Raw genomic sequence first — 19,669 nt, 5'->3', positions numbered from 1 at the left:
ACTTTTCCCTTCCAGGCTCTTCTCATCATGTCTTGCATGATACAGAGCTACTCCAATGGCAATGAGGATGATATCAGTGATACTATTTTTCGAGGGCTTTCTAGTGTCAAACACTGTTCTGAGTGCTTTTCATGTGTTCCGACGTTGTTCTCCTGGCAATGCCGTTAATGCCACTCAGAGAGCGCTGAGGCACAGAGAGATGAAGCGAATTGTCTAAGGTCACACAGCTAAGTCCCGGCACTGGGGTTCTAATCCAGGTTATCTGGCTCCTGAGCCCAGATGCTGAACAACAACATTCTTCCACTTCTCTTTATTTTTTTATTTTTATTTTTATTTTTTAAAGATTTTATTTATTGATTTGATAGACAGAGATCACAAGTAGGCAGAGAGGCAGGCAGGGAGAGAGGAGGAAGCAGGCTCCCTGCTGAGCAGAGAGCCCAATGCAGGGCTCAATCCCAGGACCCTGAGATCATGACCTGAGCCGAAGGCAGAGGCTTTAACCCACTGGACCACCCAGGCGGCCCAATTCCACTTCTCTTTAGAGGGGCACTCCCTGAGCCCGAGCTCTGGCAGAGAAATGAGTTTCCACCTGCGTATTTAAAGTTAGGTATTTCTGTATTGAACATCACTTCAGGGCCAAGCAAACCAAAGCTTGATGTCATACTTTCCGACAGATCTTTTCAAGTATAGGGTTGCTCTGTTTAAAGTTCCTGGAGCTTTGCTGATAAAATAGCGGGAAATGCAGGTGGGATGCATGTTACGAGCAGGAGGACTGTGATCAAGGTTACAGGTGAAAAGGGATGGTGGCTAGAAATTCCTGCAGACTTTACAGAATGAGAAGTTTGGCAAGAAACCCGGTCCAATGCCAGTCGTGTGTGGTTCTTCTTTGGTAGCAAGTATACTTACCGTATTGTTTACAAAACAATCATGTCTCTCTCAGCAGTGACTAAATTAAATATTGGGCTATTAATGAATTAAGGTCAGGCATGTTCTGCTGGCTCCCAAAATCATCTCATGTGAGTCTTAGAGTTGACTTTTTTTTATGTGTATTTGATTAATTTCCTGGAACACCCCTCACAGCTCACCCGTCCTCCCCCACCCCCTTAGTCTGGGGATTCTCACTGTGAGTAGGTAGTCCCAGCAAAGCCCAGAATCTAAAACAAAAAGAACAGTTGGTTCTCCAGTTAGCTTTTCCCTTTGAAGTGGTGATCGAAATTAACACTGGAGAGAATAAAGTTCCACGCCTCCGTCTCCACTACAGATTCCAGAATCCTGGAAAGTCATAGAAAAGGGAAAAGAGAACACTGTGAACCTCGTTTTTTCCTTGGAGAGTTTTATCTATTATCACAGACAGCCGGAGCCCAAAGCCATTTGAATCTTCTGGGGGAGGAGGAGGCTGGGGACCGTCATTATTGGCAAAGGAGCCTGATTGGCTGAGGACAAATGGATTGCTATTTGTCTTCTCTGTTCATAGTAATGATTACAGGCTAGCTATAGTGTTTAGCAACACGGATCTAGCAGGTCAATAATGACAACTTCATCACTGTCATTAGCGCCTTTTGTTTGCAGTGAACACAAAAAGCTGTTCAGCATTAAGAGAGTGTAGGGAAAGAAAGCAGTGGGGGGGCGGGGGAGCCAAAGAGGGAGCCAGGGAATCAAGGTTTGCATACTATTAATACCAGGGAAAAATACCCCTGGGTGTTCCAGTCAGCTCCCTTCAATGGTGAAGGGGCCTCCGTTACGGGACCCAATTTTGGACTCCCTGTTCTTTCTCCGAGAAGAGTAATTGCTCATGTTTATAAAGGCTAATCATTTATGCCCATTTTTGGTTCCTAGAAAAGCCCAAGGGGGATGTTATTTTTGGTAAAGGGTCTTCCTGCTCCAAATGTCTTGACTCTGAATAACTAGTTTCAGTATCTTCTCTCCCATGTCAGGGTAAAATGAAGCAAAACAAACAGAGCGAGGGCCATGACCCTTGTTGGGGACTTACTGTGGATGTCAGGCAAGGTGGCCTTTTTGTGTATCATTTCCTTGGTCTTCTTAACAACCCTGGGATCCATGTCTTCATACCCACTGTACTAATGAGGAAAATAAAGCACAGAGAGGTAAAATATCAGAGCCCAGCCAGGATTTGAATTTGGTGTGTTTCTTATTCCAAGTTTACTACACCATGCTGAAAACTCACACACACAGACACACACACACACAGACGTGCACGTGTGCGCGAACGCACACCAACCCTCCCCCCTAAACAAAACAAGTACGGGGCCACCAAAATTCTGAACTGAAGCCAGAGGCAAGGTTGAAAATCTCAGTACTTGGAAGGACCACGGAAAAGTGGATAAGATGTACGTATTTATTTCAGGTTCCGATCATGTGAAAGCTTAAGGGATCAAAAGATATACTGAAAGAAATTATATTAATTAAGTCACAAAAATGTGTTACACTTTTTTGGGAACTTGCCCCCTCCCTCCGAGGTGACCTTTGACAAGACATTCTGTGTTCCCATTTTAAGGCCAAAAAAAAAAAAAAAAAAAAAAAAAAAGTAGTGGGTAGAAGATGTTAAGTTTGATCTTTGGTTCATGCCAATCTTTGTCTCATTAGTGTATCTTGTTTGTGCTGGCTTCTGCTGCCTGACCAAGCTCCTTTGACTCATACTCCTACCCCTTACATCTCTCTTATTCTTTTCTGGACAACTTTACCAATATCATGCCTTGAATCTTGAGAAATATCTGGTAAAACTGGCCAATTAGGATGGCAGACATAACTGGGAAACAGATGGGGGGGGGGGTGATGTGGTAATAGAAGGAGGGAGAAAACACAGGAGGGCAGCAGTTCTCATGATGACCAAATGAGGCTGCTTCTGGCTGTGACATTACATTTACTGCCTATAGTGTGACCTGAACCGTTTCTGGTGAACTCTGTTAACCCTGTAAGCCATCGACAGGACATTTACTCAAATGTTAGTACCGAACTAGGCTCCTGGTGCAACGTGACCAATGGGCATGAATTCAGGGGGATTAAAAAAAATTATTCTCAGTTCAGTTCAGGTCATTTTAGCACTTCCTGGGTGTCCCTGAACAACCACTCCAACCAGTACTCCACATGGGTTCTGAACTGGACTTGTGTGTACCCCCCAGGGGAAAATAAGAAGCAAACGAAAACCTCATGCTGGGGCGGGTGGTGGTGACCAGACACGGAGACGAGACCGAGACCGAGACTGAGGATCAGGAAGCTGGAAATTCCCTCCTGCCTTGGTGGTTGGGCTCTCGCTTTTCCACTTCCCTAAATCACCCTTGCCGCGGGCCTGTGCACCCAGGGGTGCTCCCAATTGTCTCCTGAACTGATGGTAAAACCACAAGAGCCCGAATTCTAATTCTGGTTCTTAGTGACCACCTTAACATCCAAACTCCAACCTCTCACCTAAGTGCAAGGGAGCGGTGACCACCCTGACCCCTCATCAGGGGGCTCCCTAAGGGCAGCTCCCGCGGGAGCTCTCACCGCCCACTCCACCCCCACTTTGCCCCGCTAGGCGTGAGACGAACAACTTTCTCCAGCTTTTAGGTTTCTCCGGGCTGTTCAACGGGGCTGGTGGGGGTCAGGAACAAGGCTTGGGGGGCCGGCCGGTTGGGTGCTGTTCCAGGGCGGCCCAGAACCACAGCTTTGGTATCCTCTGCAGGGACAGGTGGGGCACGCGCTTTTCTGGGGTTGCCCCAGGCCTCCCGCAGGAATGCTGATTGACGCTGTCGGGTTTGAGAACTAGCATGTTCACGGCGCGGACGGCTCCCCGCTGCCCCCCTGGGTGCTGGGCGCCGGGTCCAGCGCACCCTCGGGCCGGCAGGGGTCCGGGGGAGAGGGGGCGTGAGCGCGCCGGGAGCTGGGGGCGGGAAGTGGGGAGGAGGAGGAGAAGGAGGAGGAGGAGAAGGAGAGGAAGTCCCCCGTGGCCACCCCAAGGGGAGGGCGGGACGGTGCCCGCGGGCGCTCGGTCAGGAGGCTAGGGGTGGCGGGCAGGGCAGCTCCGCCCGCGCGCGGAGGGGCTCGGACCGCCGGGCGCGCGCTCCCCGCCGACCCCCGGCCGAAGGGGCGGGGGCGGCGGCGCGTGCGCGGGGCGGCGGGCGCGCGCGCAGGGGGGCGGGGTGGGGCGGTTCGCGGCGACCCCGGCGGGCGCGAGTCTCCGGCGCGCGCGGGGTGCCGAGCGGGGCGCGAGGGCGCGCGGGCGGGAGCGCGCGGGGGGGCTGCCCCGGGGCGGCCCCCCCACGTCGGGGCGCGGCGGGCGGCGGCGGCGGGAGCGCCTCCCGTCCGGGTCCCGAGGAGCCGCCGCCGCCGCCGCCGCCGCTCGCCAACATGGCGGACCTCGAGGCCGTGCTGGCCGATGTCAGCTACCTGATGGCGATGGAGAAGAGCAAGGCGACCCCGGCCGCCCGCGCCAGCAAGAAGATTGTGCTGCCAGAGCCCAGGTACCGGCCGCCGGGGCCCGCGCCGTCCCCCGCGCCGCCGCCCCTCGCGGCCGCCAGCGACCCCCTGCGTCCGGGAGGGTCTGGCGCTCGGTCTCAGCCGTTCCCCACCAACCGGCCTCGCCGTTTCTGTCTCTGAAATGGGCCTCAGAGGGCTGCTGGGGGGACTCCAGCTGAGAGCGCCCCAGAGTGCCCAGCGCAGCGCCTGGAGCGCAGGAGCGCCCCAGCAACGAGCTGCGGGGATGTGGTTGTGACTTGGCTGGACCAGCTCCATCCCTGTCGCTCCTTCCTGTCCCATCCCCGTCTCTGGGTCCGGTTCCATCCCTAGGGTCGTCAGTGCTCCTCTGCCATGGTTCCTTCCTGCCCCGTGCCTGCTCTTCCAGCCGCATCCCTGTCCCTTTTGCCCCTTCTCTGTCACCCCTCCAGCTCCATCCTTATGGGCCCCTTCTAACCCGTGCCTCTGGCTCCCCAGGTCTGCATTCTGGTCGTTTCTTCTTTGGTTCCTGCTGCCCCTTTTTGCCAACTGCGTCCTCTCCTCAGCTCACCGTGGGTTCTTTGGCTGGGGAGTGCAGGCTCCTTGCCTTTTGTCCCAGGTACTTAAAGTCCAGTTTTCCATGCTTACTCTTCCTGAGGTCCGTTTTACTCAGCTTCTTATCCTTTCCTTTCCTCTTTTGTGCCCCCAGGCAGTGATGAGTGGCTTGTGACCCACACAGTTTTCTTTTTGCTGCTAAGCGGCTTTCCCTAACTTGCAGATCCCCTGGTGGTACTTTATTAAAAGGTTGAAATGGGATTCACTTTAAACGCACGTTGGTTGATTGATTCCAGACAGGAATTTGTTGTTTAAAAGACCAAAGAAGAGCCCGATTGAATTGTCAAGGGGTTTGGTGAGGGCCATACCAAGTTGTGATTTTATATCGCACATGATTTATTATGGATGGAACTAGTTAAAGACTTCAGTGGTTCATGTCATTAGCACCAGCCTAGAAAAGATCGTTCATCAGATTAATAGAGTTTCAAACAGTTTATCAAAGGATTAGGGTTGGATTTCCCCCCCTTAGCTTCTTTTCTAATTAACACCATCATGAGTTGTACAGTGAATGTGCTAACTAGCTCTTGGTAGAATTGTTGATAAAGGATGGCATCTTCTGTATGGTGAATTGGAAACCATGCAGTTTTATAAAATATTAGAATCTAAACCAAAGCTGTTCTCCGTTGAAAGCATTAGTGTTTCAAGCACTATACACCCAAGATTGCTTAAATTGTTATCTTGACATAAGGAAAAAAAATATATTTATTTTAATTCTAAGTGATCTCCAGATGATTCTTACAAGTCCATTCATGACCCTGAACCCTAAGACAGAAAATATCGGTCCCTTTCAGTCAGTTGTGAAGAGCCAAATTGTGTAAGTGAATGCATGCTAGGTATTTCTGTCTTGCCTGCCCTTTTTGTTAGCCCCATGCATCTTGTTGGGTTTGCAGGGTGTGCTCTTTGATAAAGAATGTCAAACAGGGAAAATCAAGGAAGAGTACAGACCTTTTGGAGGGTTGTGAAATTAACACTTCGATTCCAGAGTCTAACATATCGGAATGAAGCTCACTGAAAATCAGTGCTGTTTGAAATTTCTGGCAAATTGGAAGCTATGTAAAACAAGAACCCCCAAACCCAACCTGAATTTCATTTTTAAAAAACTGCATTTCTATGAATGTTCTATTCAATGCTTAATTCCTTTTTTTCTTTTGCCTTTTCTACTCTTCATAAAGGGCAGGGAGTCCTAAATATATAGTGTCTCTCTATATAAAATCGACAAATCTTAACTCATCGGCAGTTTTGGGGTATGATATATAATATTAAAATTAGGAACTTCTGTTCTTTTTGTTTCTTTTCGTGTTTTTAACTTAATATGACTTCTGCTTTTTTAGTGTCACTCTTGAGAACATACTTATATCTTTAGGATATTCACTTCCTTGTATGAATGCCTTTGTTTTTCAGTGGCATTCTTTGGTAATGCTTTCTGTTAAGGCAGAACTGGAAGATGGTGAACATATTTCTCATGACATTTTAGAATTGAGAAATATTAAGAGGAGAGTAATTTTAGGAAACAGCTCTTAGTAATTATTATTCTGTTGCTTTTTTTAAAAAATAGATTCTTAAATTAGCTTATTGGAGCCTCCTCCAAGGATTCTAATTTGTTTTGTATTTATCTCAGTGGCTTTGGTTTTAGTTTTGTAATGTGACCGTTTACATAGTTAACAGCCACTCCTCGTGCTGCTCTGTTAGGATTATGTCACATTGAGATTTTCAAGTAAAACATCTCAAAGATTTTTATCTATGGAGGATAGCAGGTAGTGGCCTGCCTGCTGGATTTTGGGGCAGGGGTGGTTGATTGGGGGGATTTGTCAGTATGGTAAGAAAGTTAATTTTCATATCGGCTGGCAAGACTAATATGATTCGCCTTGCTGGTAAAGGATCGTGGTCAAATAGGTTCTGATAAGAGTTTCTCTTTCAGCTGCATTTTGGAGTGAACCTTGTGATCACCAGTGTTTGGTGCTCTTGAAAAAGATGTTTAGATTTGTATTTTTAGTATCTGAATGAGGCGCATAACACTTGCCATTGGCCCATCCGTAGTGAGGATTTCTTTCCAGTCCGATTATTCGAAATCACTGGGGTAAATGCTATATGCTTCCTCCTTTTAGTTGCTTTGCCTCTTAACATAGTTTTGAGCAGAAAAGCAACAGGACTACATAATCTCTAGCGAATTTTAATGAAATGCTGGGTCTGCCATCCCCTGCCTATCTACAGGAGACTCTCAGAAGATGGAACATTCCGCCCCGGGGCGATTTTGCTCCTCTGCGATAGCGAGAGGCAACCATTTTGTTATGTTGACACATTATTTAATTAACGAACCGATGAGTGTAAATCCTGTAACAGCTGATTACATAGCTGCTTCAGTTTACTGAAACATTTATTGAGCTAATGTAGCTGATAATGGGATCTGTTGGGAATACTAACCCGTGACCCATGGGTTCACTGTGCAGATCCAGTTAGAAATATGAGCATTCAGATGTGCATGCCTGTTACCCTATGCCATGTGAGGAAAGACGTCCTTTCATTTAATAGAGGCTAATCCATAAGCGAAGACCCACAGAGGGTCAGCATTTTAAAGCCGTGGATCATCGAGACCACGTGCACTTGAGGCTTGTTGCTTCTCAACCTTTTCCAAAGAGAATGAAATTTGGTTGACTTGGAGTCACAAGTAGTTGAAAGAGGTTGAGTAACATGAACTTGACCTGTCCCCTGCATCTTATGCCCTGTAGGGGACATTTACAATCTTGGATCATTAATTGCAAAGCTTGTCTTTTCAAAGTATTCATATAGTATGATAGGACGTTCTGAAAACAACATTTGCAGGATTCTTTGTAACTTACCTGGAGTATTTAGAATATCCTTAAGGCCATCTGGGACACCTTTTATTACGTGACTTCGGTAGGTGGTTGTAGAGCTGTTTCTCCGAGACAGACCTGGGAATGCCATGATGGACCCGTCCACAGCCTTGTCCTTCAAGGGGCTTGTGCAGTCTAGTGGGAAATACTCAATTGGTTCAAGAAAGATGTTTACTTTCAAGTGCAGTTTCTTGAAGGTTCTGTTTGACCACAGACAAGTGGTATTGGGATGGCTTTCATGATTCTATCATCAGAGAACTCATGTTTGCCAAGTGTTTTTACAATGATTTGTTAGTTATTCCCTTTGAGGAGCTATCTAGCCATAGTATCCATAGTAACATGGTAATAGTGTACTTCCTTTTTGTAAAACTATCAAGTGGAATTGATCTTGAAAAGTAACTTCGTTTCCTTCTTTTGTGGGAGTGGGGTTTCTTCAGTAAATTCCCTGACTCCAATCGGTGAGTGGTGGTTGGTGGCTCTGAGCTAGTCCTCTCTGTTTTGGTTGTAGGGGATTCTATGTCCCCTTGCCCCCTAGCTTTGAACTTGAAAAGTCAATGATGAAAGAATGAACAGTCAGGAAAAAAGTGTTCTTTGTGGTTGGGAGGAGTATTTCTATGTATAAGATGGTGGCGGTGTTCTTGCCTCTTTTCCACTACGGTACACACATTCAGAATATAATTTGTTCTGACCTTTTTGTTATTATTTCATGCTTGGTTCAGAGTCAATTTGTGCTAGTGACTTGAAGACTCCAGTGCTGTGCGTAGTTATCAGTTCTTAGAAATAGATGTTTCAGTGCAATCAGCTTTGGGCCTAGAACTAGCTGCCTAAAACATTGTGCAATGTTTTGAATCGAGAGCCCAGTGGGTCTCTGCGGTTCAGGCAGCCCTGGTTTGTAGATGCAATGTGTTCTTAGAGGCAGTGTCTTAACGGTGTTTTCCAGCATGCTCAATTTGGTTTTGTCCAACATGTGTTTGGACAAGACTGGGGCTATTGGTTGGATAGGGCGTCAGGGCTCGAAGCAGGGAAGTGTAGGTCTTTATCTGACAGCGAGTGGCAAAGCAGAGTAGGAAAGCTCAAAGTTGTGGAGAGCAGGATGCTTGGGGTCCCTGCAGCCCTGATAAGGGAAAGACAAGTTTTACTTCCATGAACTAGGACTAGAACAACTACCATGTACGGAGAGCTTGCCCTCTCCCAGGGCACTTTGTAGAACGAGTGCCATTTGTGCCCCACCGGTGTGCTGCCTGGTAAGTAGTGGCAGCCTCTACCCAGGTGACAGCCAAAAAGCAGCCGAGGTGTAGTCAAGCCCTGATTGCCCAGAATCTGGGTTCTTGCCTCCTTTCTGTGCCATGGGGCCAGGAGGAATAAGGAGCAACCCTCATCTCTTCTTTTGCAAGGAACAGACAACACAGTGATACTTCTGCATTTGGGGAAAGTATATTTTATGGGCTATGTGGATGAGCTGCTGGTGCAGCATCTGAAAAAGTCATGACTGTGTTCAGAGACTGACAGAGAACAGCCATTCCTCTGGGACCTGGGAAGGCGGTAATTATGACTAAGTGAATAAGCAGTTTCTTCCTTATTTCCCATGAGGAGCTGGAGGGTTAAATGCCTGTTCTGTTCGACATAAGAAGTGCAACCTTGCCTCTGAGAAATTTTGTAGAACAGACTGCCTCAGTACCCCTCCCTGCCCCTCCCACCCCAAACAGGATTTTTATGTGCGTTATTATTTAGAAAAAAGAGCAGCCCCTGTCTCCCCCCACCCACCCACCCAGAAATTTCCATCTTGGGGAAAAGGGTAAAGGGGTGAAACAATATTTTTGACTTTATCTGCAATAAAAAAAATCACTTTCTCTATCACAACAATCCTCCTTTGTTAATTCTCCGAGTGTTTGAGGAATGCTGAAAATTTTGATGCAAACAGGTTGTGTAAGTGGGATGGTCTCCTCTGTCCTTATCTTTCTCTGGATGTTGGCAGTGAGGGAATGGAGACCATGGGCCAGGCAGCTTTCACTCCATCGTCGTGAAATCATTTGTGTGTTCAGAAACTTCTGTACTAACTAGACTGGATATCTCTGGACCTACTGTTTCTGCTTCTGCTCCTACTGTTTCTCACGTCTTTATTCTTTTCTGTTTTTGCCATTGATCAGCATTTACAACCCCTGGGCCTTTCTTGACTGTTCTGTGGGTCTAAAATAAAATGCAGGGGGAGAAGTAATACCTTGGCTTCCCATAGCTTGTAAATGTTTCCTTTAATTTTGGAAGTCTTCTTCTGGGTCATCTGTGCTTCAGCATGGACCATCTGCAGACTGTAGAACTTTCTATATAGGGTGGTATATAGAGAGGACAGTGAACATTACTTTACTGTTCATTTACTCTGTGATTGGTGTTTTGTGGCTGTCAGCCTCGACCCACCTTGGACCTGTGCTCTTGTTTGCTGCCATTTCCTGCTTCCGGGGTCTCAGGAGTAGGAAGTGGTAATTATATGAAAGTCCCTAGGCCAGAGCTTCATCCTTGGTGAACTTGGAGGTCACTTGTTACATCCCTGGGTCCTCTCTACTATCTGCTCTACTATGATAAAGTTCGAGATCAGGAACCAGGAACTATGGACCTGATTCTACTGGCAACTTGCCAAGGGCCCTGGGTAAGTCACTTAAATTCTGTCTGTACAAGACATATCTTTTAATTTCTGATCACAAAATGCCCTCCCCCCATCTGTCTCTTGTGACCATTTTTTATCCATCCAGTATAGTTGTAAACAAGAGAGAACATTAATTGCAAACATTGGTAACTCAGAAGAAGAGTGGATGAAATATTAAAGGGTGATTTTTCATTTATTTACACCGTAGGTAATTGCTGAAGGGATTATATGTAGCATGAAATGTGGCACCTTAAGAAACTACATAATAGATATAAAGCAGCGTTGCGTGGAACCCCCTGGGTCATGTGCTCTGAGGAGGCAAGCTTGGGAGACAGGACTTCTGAAAAGTTGGTTTGTTGGCCCAGGCAGCAAAGAGCAATTGTTGACCCTTAGACACATAAGTAAGTGAGTTTCCCAGATTTCTTCCAAGTTTTCTCCCTCTAGCGTTGTGGTGGCACTGTGTGTCAAGAACCTTGTACACGTGATGCCTCACTCAGTTCTTTTTCTTTCTTTTTTCCCTCCTTCCCCTACTTCCCCCCTCTACCATCCTCTTTTTCTTCCTTCCATCCACCCACCCATCCATCCATCCATCCATCCCTCCGTCCATCCATCCTTTCATCCACCCATCCTTCCATCCTTTGGTCCATCCATCCTTCCATACTTCCATCCTTTTTTTCTTCAATTCATCCATCCATCTGTCCTTTCCTTCCATCCTTCCATCCATCCATCCATCCATCTATCCCGCCCCCCCCATCCATCCGTCTTTCCATTAATCCAATCATCTATCCATCAGGCTCTGGTCTATGTTGGCCTTAGTACATAGCACTAATAAGCATGCTGCTCTTAAATACAGATAACTAAGCAATTAGAAGAGTTAACTCCTCCTTTAGAAGTCTTTGCTTCAGTAAAATGAACCAAAAATCATAGCCTAAAAGCAGCTAGCTTCAGTGTGTTGAGCATAAGGTGATTCATTTCAGTGTTCCTTAGATAGTAAGAGATTGCATGTTAATAACATAGCTTTGTAGTATCTCATGTTTGAAAAGATCTTGGAGGGCATCCAGTTCAGTCATGCACTGAATGGGTGACGTCCCTGTCTGACAGCCAGGCAGGGTCATCTTTGAGGAACATCTTTGGAAGCTCTGTGGTGTTAGAAAGCTCTCTTGCAGTTCATTCTGTGAGCTGATCTTTTGCTGTCCTTTGTGGTTATGCAAAACAAGTTTAATCCCTTGTAAAAAGGACAGGTTTTCCAGTATCTGAAGGCAGTTCTGTTATCCCACAGTGACTTTCCTGGGAAGCTGCCCCCCCCCACCCCCATTCCTTTAGTCACTACCCAAATCTAGCTGAAGTCTGCATGTGCTCTTTGTAATCTCTGCTTATTAGTTTGAACATTACCCGGCTAAATGAGAATACTAAAATTTACAAAGATACCTGTAAAATTACTATAGTTAATTCGGTGATGGCAAAGCTAGTGAAAAATCTTATTTCAAGTGTATGTGTGAGTCTCTCTAAAGTTCCGTTATGGGGAGGACATTTCTCGTTCCTCCAGTGATTTAACATTCATTATGTGAGTTTGATTAGGGGATTAACATTTCCACTAAGTCCGAATTTGGAAGCTGGAATGGGTTACATGTGTATTATGACAGTGACTGCCACTTGCCAAGGGCTAAGTAAGTTCCAGGCCCTGTATACGTTTTAGATAAGTATAGGCTAAAATATTTTAGGAGGAGAATGAGCTTTAATCATGCTGCAAGAGTCTTTTTCTGAGGATTTTAGGGCTTATGTTTCATATATTCAAAAACTTACACCTACAACTCCATTAGGAGTTTGCTGGGGAAAGCAGTGATGGTCTACGTGCTCAGCAGTGAAACTGGACTGTAGAACAGGCTTTCAGTATTTGTGCTTTGTGTCATGAAGTCAGTCCATTGTTCTTTGTTATCTCCCTGGAAAGATCACTCTGGTTGTATTTTCAGGTTACTCTAAATGTTCTGTATCTGCATTGCGTTTGATAAGGGCTTAAGTTAAAAATGAACTTGGACTTAGATGGGAAGGCATTTACACAGCTGTTGAGTCCTGCAGGCTTTCATTTTGCATTGTGAATGTTCTAAAGCTGAGATGACATTTCAGATGTATCTTCTTTTAAAGATGTGATACTTTTGCTATTTGATTGGGAGGGGGTGGTAGGCAAGGTGCCCAGATGCCATTTAGAAGCAGAACTAACCCCAACAGGCAAGGTCAAGGGATTTTCGTATTCATCTTTCCTTCTTCCCTTAACTGTGTTTACTATTTCTTTTCTTGTAAAGACACCCTAATTACGTGGTGGCTCTTGTCCTCCTGACATTAAGTATAGAATAGAGTGTAAAGCTTTTGTGCTGTCTTCTGTGCTCCATTTAGGACTTGCTTCCTTCTCTTTGGTTGCCACCAGCAGTAGAGGAAAGCTGATTATTTATGCAGAATGTCACAACTAGAACTGGCCTAGAAGGGGAAGGTGTTTTGTGCACATTAGCAGTTTCTTTTTTTTTTTTTTTTTTTTAAGATTTTATTTATTTGTCAGAGAGAGTGAGCGAGAGCGAGCACAGGCAGACAGAGTGGAAGGCAGAGTCAGACGGAGAAGCAGGCTCCCTGCGGAGCAAGGAGCCCGATATGGGACTCGATCCCAGGACGCTGGGATCATGACCTGAGCCGAAGGCAGCTGCTTAACCAACTGAGCCACCCAGGCGTCCCACATTAGCAGTTTCTAAGTCATGCATGAGAGCGGATATACTTAGGTTCATGATCTCCCCCACGCCCCTCCCCCCCCAAAGAAGTGTGACAGCTTTTGTGGTCACGGATTTCTTAGGGTTCAATCTTAGGGTTTTTTTATTCCATAAGGAAAACCAGCCAGTGTCTCTGTGTCTCTGTCTTTTCAGTAAAGGGCCCTTCTTATTGGGGAACGGGTGTTCAAAATATTTAAAAAAAAAAAAAAAAGATCAGGTTGTGCTGTAAGAAAAGCTTATGTTTTCCTGGCCATTTTGTGCTGGAAAAGTTTAATGAGGTAGATGGTGGAAATCCTTCATGTGAGATTAGAATTTGAGGTCAAACGCTGTGGTCTGTGGTTATCTCATGACCATCTAGGGATCTAGGGGTAGGGCCTGTGATGGTGCAACAGACAGAAACAGCAAGACTCTTTGGAAGTGCCTCAGTGATTCCAACCTTCTCTTCTTTGGAAGCTCTCTCCAGAACCGGGGCGTGACTTGGGTCAATACTGAAACGACCATGATGGGAATCCGCTTGCTGGACTTAATGTTTAGATCTGTATGTGTCTATGGTGACATTTGATCATTTATTTCATATTTATTTGATAGGTTTGCTTGAGAGTAAAAAGAAAAAACCTCACTAATATTTGTATGCAGTACTTTATATTTTTACATGTATATTCTGTTTTTAGTTTTTACGATTATCCTCTATATTAGGTAGAAATTTGAAAAAGCAAAAGAAAATGCTCCAGAGCTTTCTCGATTTGGGCTGTCTCCCTAGACACGAATGTCTTTCCTGTGGTCTCTGGGACAGCCCTCAGCCATTCAGGCCCAGAAACTAGGCTCACTGCATTGAGCATATCTGTGTCTTACAGTAAAATGCATGTCAATCATCCTAGTCTGCCTGGCTAACCCATGTTTTCCCTCTTGCCCAGTGGTTCTTATTTTATAAAGACCCTTTTGAGGATCTGATGAAGCTAGAGGCTCCCACTCCCCCACAATGCACTAATTCACCTAGTAGATCCATCTGAAAAGTCAAACTAACTAGAATATCAAATTGACTACTTTATGCTCAGCACTAATCCCCCAGGAGCCCAGATACCTGAAGGCTGTGTGACCAGAGCATTCTGTCCTAGGGGTTTTCCTCGTGGAAATGTACTGTTCTGCAGAAGGTAGTGCAGCCCGCACGGGCTTGTGGCCTGAGGGGTCAGAAGGGTCTAGCCTGCGACTCATCAGTTTCAGTAGCTGGAACCAAGTCCCTTCTCCATGGGGTGGCCTTATGCCGGCTGTTCTGTACTTGAATTCCCTGGCAGTGACTGCTTCTGTGATGACCTGTCCTTCCTGTTCTCACTGGGGGGCAGATCTCCTCTGGTTCTGGTAATGCAGTGACTGAAGCCACAGCCAGGGATGGCCAGCCCCGGAAAAGTCTGGCATTTCTCTGCCCTTTGTGTTATGTATTGATTTAACATTTTTACTCTCAGAGGGCAGGCTTTCTTCCTTATTTTCAGATTCTTGGAAATGGCTCTACAGTACTCATCATCTCCTTTAGGAGGAAATTCAGGTTCAGAGAGAAACTAATTGCTCAGGATCACCTTGATAGCAAAGGGCTCAAAACTCTGCCTTTTAATAGACACCTACAGACTATCTTTTGCCATATGAATCATCTAAGAAAAGAAGATTCTTAGAACAGTGTCAATTTCAGATATTACCAACACAGTATGAAAATGAATTGTTGGGACTCCTGGGTGGCTTAGTGGGTTAGACGTCTGCCTTCTGCTCAGGTCATGCATGATCTCAGGGTCCTGGGATCCTGTCCCACATCGGGCTCCCTGCTGAGTGGGGAGCCTGCTTACCCCTTATCCTCTGCCTACCGCTCCTCCTACTTCTGTTTGCTCTCTCTCTCTAACAAATAAATAAATAAATAAATAAATAAATCTTTGAAAATGAATTGTCTTCACCCAGTAAGGGTTATCAACTCTAGGGATCTGATAAGGTACTCCAGGAGCTCACATGTAATTTCACTGGAGATATTGATTTAATAATAAATATATAAATAATTCCTTAAAAGATAAGATGTCATAAATTTCATGTCCAGTAATAGAGTTAGTTATCATTAATGATGGCCACGTTATAAATTGAGAAAAGCTGCATGTGAGAGTTTCTTAATGTTTCCTGACCCCAGACAGCTTTTTGTAATTTCACAGGTACTGTTATAAAAAACAAAAAGCAAAATTCTCTCTCTCTGCCCATCAGCAGGTACATGCATATCCTTGGCTTGAACCTACTTGACTGTTTATTCTAGCCACGTAAAGGATTTTTCATGTTAACCTTGTTAGCAGGAAGTTCTAAGTGGTGATAGGAAATTGATGAAACAGGTTGCACATTTAACCTTCACACAGAAAGGTTGTTGACATCAACCTGGGATGGGGTTGTGTTTGTCAGGGATACAGTAGTGAGTCCCTTTTCAACTTGCCCTCTGTACTTACTGAGACATGTTCAGCTTGTCCTTATTGGTAACATGGAGCGGCTTTTCAGTCTTTTGAATTGCTGTATGATGCATCATAAAACCATTGTTTGCTTAACCCTGTGTTCATAATCACAAGCACCTCGGCAGCGAGCGTGCTGACCTGGGTATGTTTGGGCCTGTAGATTTGACCCCAGCCATAAGACAGGGACGTTTTCAGTTTTGTGAGATTATGCCAAACGTGGTCCTGTATGTTTTAAGGATAAATAGGGCTGTATTCAGAAGTGTTACTGTTATTGTTAGTTTAAAATAATTTCATTTAGACTATATAAATACAGCCAGGTAATAAGAACCAAGATTTTCAATGTAAATGAAGAGATGCAGGAGGACAAGACAAGAGCTAAGTAAAAACCCTGGTTAAATTTGAATTGTAAAGTCATTTTAAATTCATGATCTTTTTTGAGGGGGGGGTCTGATCACATATATGTATGGGAAAGCGCGAGAGACAACTGCTGTCCCCTCACCGTGAGAACCCTTCACAAACACACCTGCCTCTGGTTGTGGGCAGGGCCTGGGCAAGAAGAGCCTAGAGCTTCTGTTACCTGTTGTATCAGGAAAAGGAGCCATTTAAGAGTTGGGGTGGGTGCCAGATCTAACCAGTACAGGGGCAAGAAGAAGGGGTCCCCACTGGCCAAAGGCAGGACAGTGGGACTATCAAAAGAATATGGCTGCAGTTGATGAAAATTCTCTGGTTATATTCAAACCTTTGTGGTGGGCAGAATAGCCTCCCCTCTGCCAAATGTCCACAATGTAGTCCCCAGAACCTGTGAGTATGTGAGTGTTACATGGCAAGAAAGTATTAAGGAATGCAGATACAATTCAGACAGCTGGTGTACAGACTTTACAATAAGAGATTATTAACCTACGATTATTATCCTGAGTTACCCAGCTGTGCCCAGAACCACTGCAAGGAAGCAAGGCGAGTCCGAGTCCAAGTGAGGCAGCATGAGAAGGAATGTCTGCCATTTGCCAGCTTTGGCGGCACAAAGGGGTCACAGACTGAGGAATATGGGAGCTCACAAACATAAGGAGATGTGTGCTCTCCTAGAGCCTCCACTAGGAACAAAGCTGGGCCAGCACTTTGACCTTAACCAAGCAAGACCCCATCCAGACTTCTGACCTGCAGATCTGTGAGATGATACGTTTCTGTTGTTTGAAGCTCCCAAGTTTGAGGTAGTTTTTTTTTTTTTTACAGTGGCAGTATAAAGCTAATACATCCATGATATCCGAAAGGGAGAGCCCCAGACAGCACATAATCAAAACAGAACATCTTACCCATTACCACTGGCAGTGAAAATATGCTACTAACTTCATCCTTGAGAAGTGACAATCAAAAAGGTAAAGAATTTCACACTTACTTTTCCTGTAAGAGCTGTATCTGAGGATGATCAGAGAGTCCTCCTTGATGGGACATAATTCTTCCTCACAGAAGTGCAGCAAATGCATTTGGCAGAAATGGTGGAGATAGAAGAGTCATCATTTTGCAACTCTTTTAAAAAATTTTATTTATTTTTTAAAGGATTTGTTTATTTATTTGACAGACAGAGATCACAAGTAGGCAGAGAGGCAGGCAGAGAGAGGGGGAAGCAGGCTCCTCGCTGAGCAGAGAGCCTGATGTGGGGCTCGATCCCAGGACCCTGGGATCATGACCTGAGCCGAAGGCAGAGGCTTTAACCCACTGAGCCACCCAGGCGCCCCTCTTTTTTTTTTTTTTAAAGGATTTTTTTTTTCGATATTTTGTTTATTTGAGAGAGAGAAAGAATGAGAGGGTGAGAGAGAGCATGAGTAGGGGGAGAGTCAGAGGTAGCAGCAGACTCCCTGCTGAGCAGAGAGCCTGATGTGGGACTCAATCCCAGGACTCCAGGATCATGACCTGAGCTGAAGGCAGTTGCTTAACCAATTGAGCCACCCAGGCGCCCTCATTTTGCAACTCTTTTTTTTTTTTTTTAAATTTAAAGATTTTATTTATTTATTTGACAGAGATCACAAGTAGGCAGAGGCAGGCAGAGAGAGAGAGGAGGAAGCAGGCTCCCCGCTGAGCAGAGAGCTCCATGTGGGGCTTGATCCCAGGACCCTGAGACCATGACCTGAGCTGAAGGCAGAGGCTTTAACCCACTGAGCCACCCAGGCGCCCCTCATTTTGCAACTCTTAATGAAAGCGTTGATGTAGGCAAAGGTCATCAGAGTATGAACCCATTAAATGAAATGTCATGGGGAATTTGAAAAGGAGAAATCAGACTGTCACCAACTGTTTTCTAAGTAATTTTCACATCACTAAGAAAAAATGCCTATGTACCTTCTTAGGCGAGGCAATATGAAATACCAAGACCATCTAGTACCAAGGCTATTCTTATTCCCAGACATTGAACTTGAACATAATCTAGTCTTTAGAGGTAAAGGTTGAGCTTATAGGAAATACAGAGCTAGAGGAACAGTTAGGTCTTAGGAGGAAGCCAACAGATAAATCCAGAATGGGAACCCTCCTCCAGACCACTATCTTGGTGTCCTCAGTAAGGCACTGGTGTGACGATAACAAGTGGGTGGTGGAGAGAGGGGGAAGCTCTGGATTACAACAGATTGGAGAGAGAGAACAGGCCAATGAGTGTGTGATCTTGATTAGATTAGATCAGATCCTGGCTCAAAAGACACCTCTGAAAGAATTATGGACATTTGAATGGGAACCGGGTAGTAGGTCTTCAGGGGTTATTATTTGACGGGGGGAGGAGGGGTGTTGGAGAGTCATAATAGATTGTGTTTATGTAAGGAAAGTGTCCCTAATCTTTAGAAATGCAAACTGCAGTAGTAAGTGTAGAATAACATGCAGTCAGAGCTTTCAAGCTTTAAAATACTTTAAAAACTGAGGGAAGGGGACACCTGGGTGGTTCAGTTGGTTAAGCGTCTGCTTTCGGCTCAGGTCATGATCCTAGGGTCCTGGGATTGAGCCCCTCGTCAGGCTCCTTGCTCAGCAGGGAGCCTGCTGCTCGCTCTCCCCCCACCCCCTGCCCGTTTGTGCTTTCTCTCTCACTCTGTCAAAATAAATATATAAAGTGTTTAAAAGAAAACTGAAGGAAAAGTCAGGGTGAGGATAAAAGCAGCAGACTAAAAACCTTGACCACTGTTTAGGAAGCACTGAAGGCCAGTTATGAGGGCTCACTATACTATACTCTTTTGCACGGTTGACCATGTTTAGGATAATGTTTAAAAGCAACAAAGTAGCTGACAAGACTGGAGGATCACCACTGAAAGCTTGCAGGGCTGCTGGGAACCTCAGCTGACCCCATGTCAGGGTAAGAGCACTGGAGACTTAGGATGTAAACTCCCGTGGGAGCATGCACACAGATGCAACACGGACTCCGTCTCCAACAACTTAGCCGAGGCAGGGGGCACGGGGAGGACCATGTGCTTTTTGGAAACTGCAGTAGGTGACTCAGAAAGAGACTTCATGACACCAATCGCAAAGATGTGGGTAGGGTTTTAGTCCGTTCACTTGTAGCCAGAGTCCTGACTAATCCGAGTGGTGTGGACAGATTTACGACCTGTTGACCTGACAAATGATAAAGGGGAAAACACACACACACACACACAAGAAGGATTTTTCTAAGAGAGAAAGCATAGTAAGAAATGAAACCTTAGAAAATGATATCCATTTACCACCACCACCCACTCTGAGTGCAAAAGACTGCACTGAACTTCATAGCTCCACTATTTTAAATTTAGTAGGAAAAACATAATAACCCTTGCCGTTTATGATGATCTACCCTATAAGCATCCTTCCAGCACCTAATGAAACTCTGTGATGCGAAGTCTCTCTTACTGAAATGACTTTAACAGCTTTCTATTTTTAAATTATTTGAATATTAATTTGTCAAAACATTTCAAA

General features: G+C 45.4%; 1 protein-coding gene and 1 long non-coding RNA gene across 5 annotated transcripts in view; one reads left to right on the top strand and one right to left on the bottom strand.

Moving 5' to 3' along the window:
• Positions 1 to 373: 373 nt before the first annotated feature.
• On the bottom strand, positions 374 to 4,536 carry LOC131811922 (uncharacterized). The gene is made up of 3 exons (XR_009346167.1): positions 4,384 to 4,536; positions 1,991 to 2,078; positions 374 to 1,272 (listed from the first exon to the last, which is right to left on the bottom strand). It is a non-coding gene; the product is annotated as an uncharacterized LOC131811922 (long non-coding RNA).
• GRK3 (G protein-coupled receptor kinase 3) overlaps positions 4,192 to 19,669 on the top strand; it is a 119,094-nt gene continuing 103,616 nt past the window's right edge. For 2 of the 4 annotated variants that reach the window (XM_059140996.1, XM_059140995.1), the window contains exon 1: positions 16,985 to 17,127. Coding sequence is in view for 1 of the 4 variants with exons in the window: in XM_059140994.1 (XP_058996977.1) it covers positions 4,345 to 4,457 (113 nt within the window). In the remaining 3 variants the exon portion in view is untranslated. Of the gene's footprint in view, positions 4,458 to 16,984; positions 17,128 to 19,669 lie in introns of those variants that run through there. The other 2 variants (XM_059140994.1, XM_059140997.1) reach the window with 2 other exon arrangements.

Source organism: Mustela lutreola, chromosome 11 (assembly GCF_030435805.1).
Source record: "Mustela lutreola isolate mMusLut2 chromosome 11, mMusLut2.pri, whole genome shotgun sequence".
NCBI classification, from domain to species: domain Eukaryota; kingdom Metazoa; phylum Chordata; class Mammalia; order Carnivora; family Mustelidae; genus Mustela; species Mustela lutreola.
This window is presented reverse-complemented; position numbering and strand designations above follow the sequence as displayed.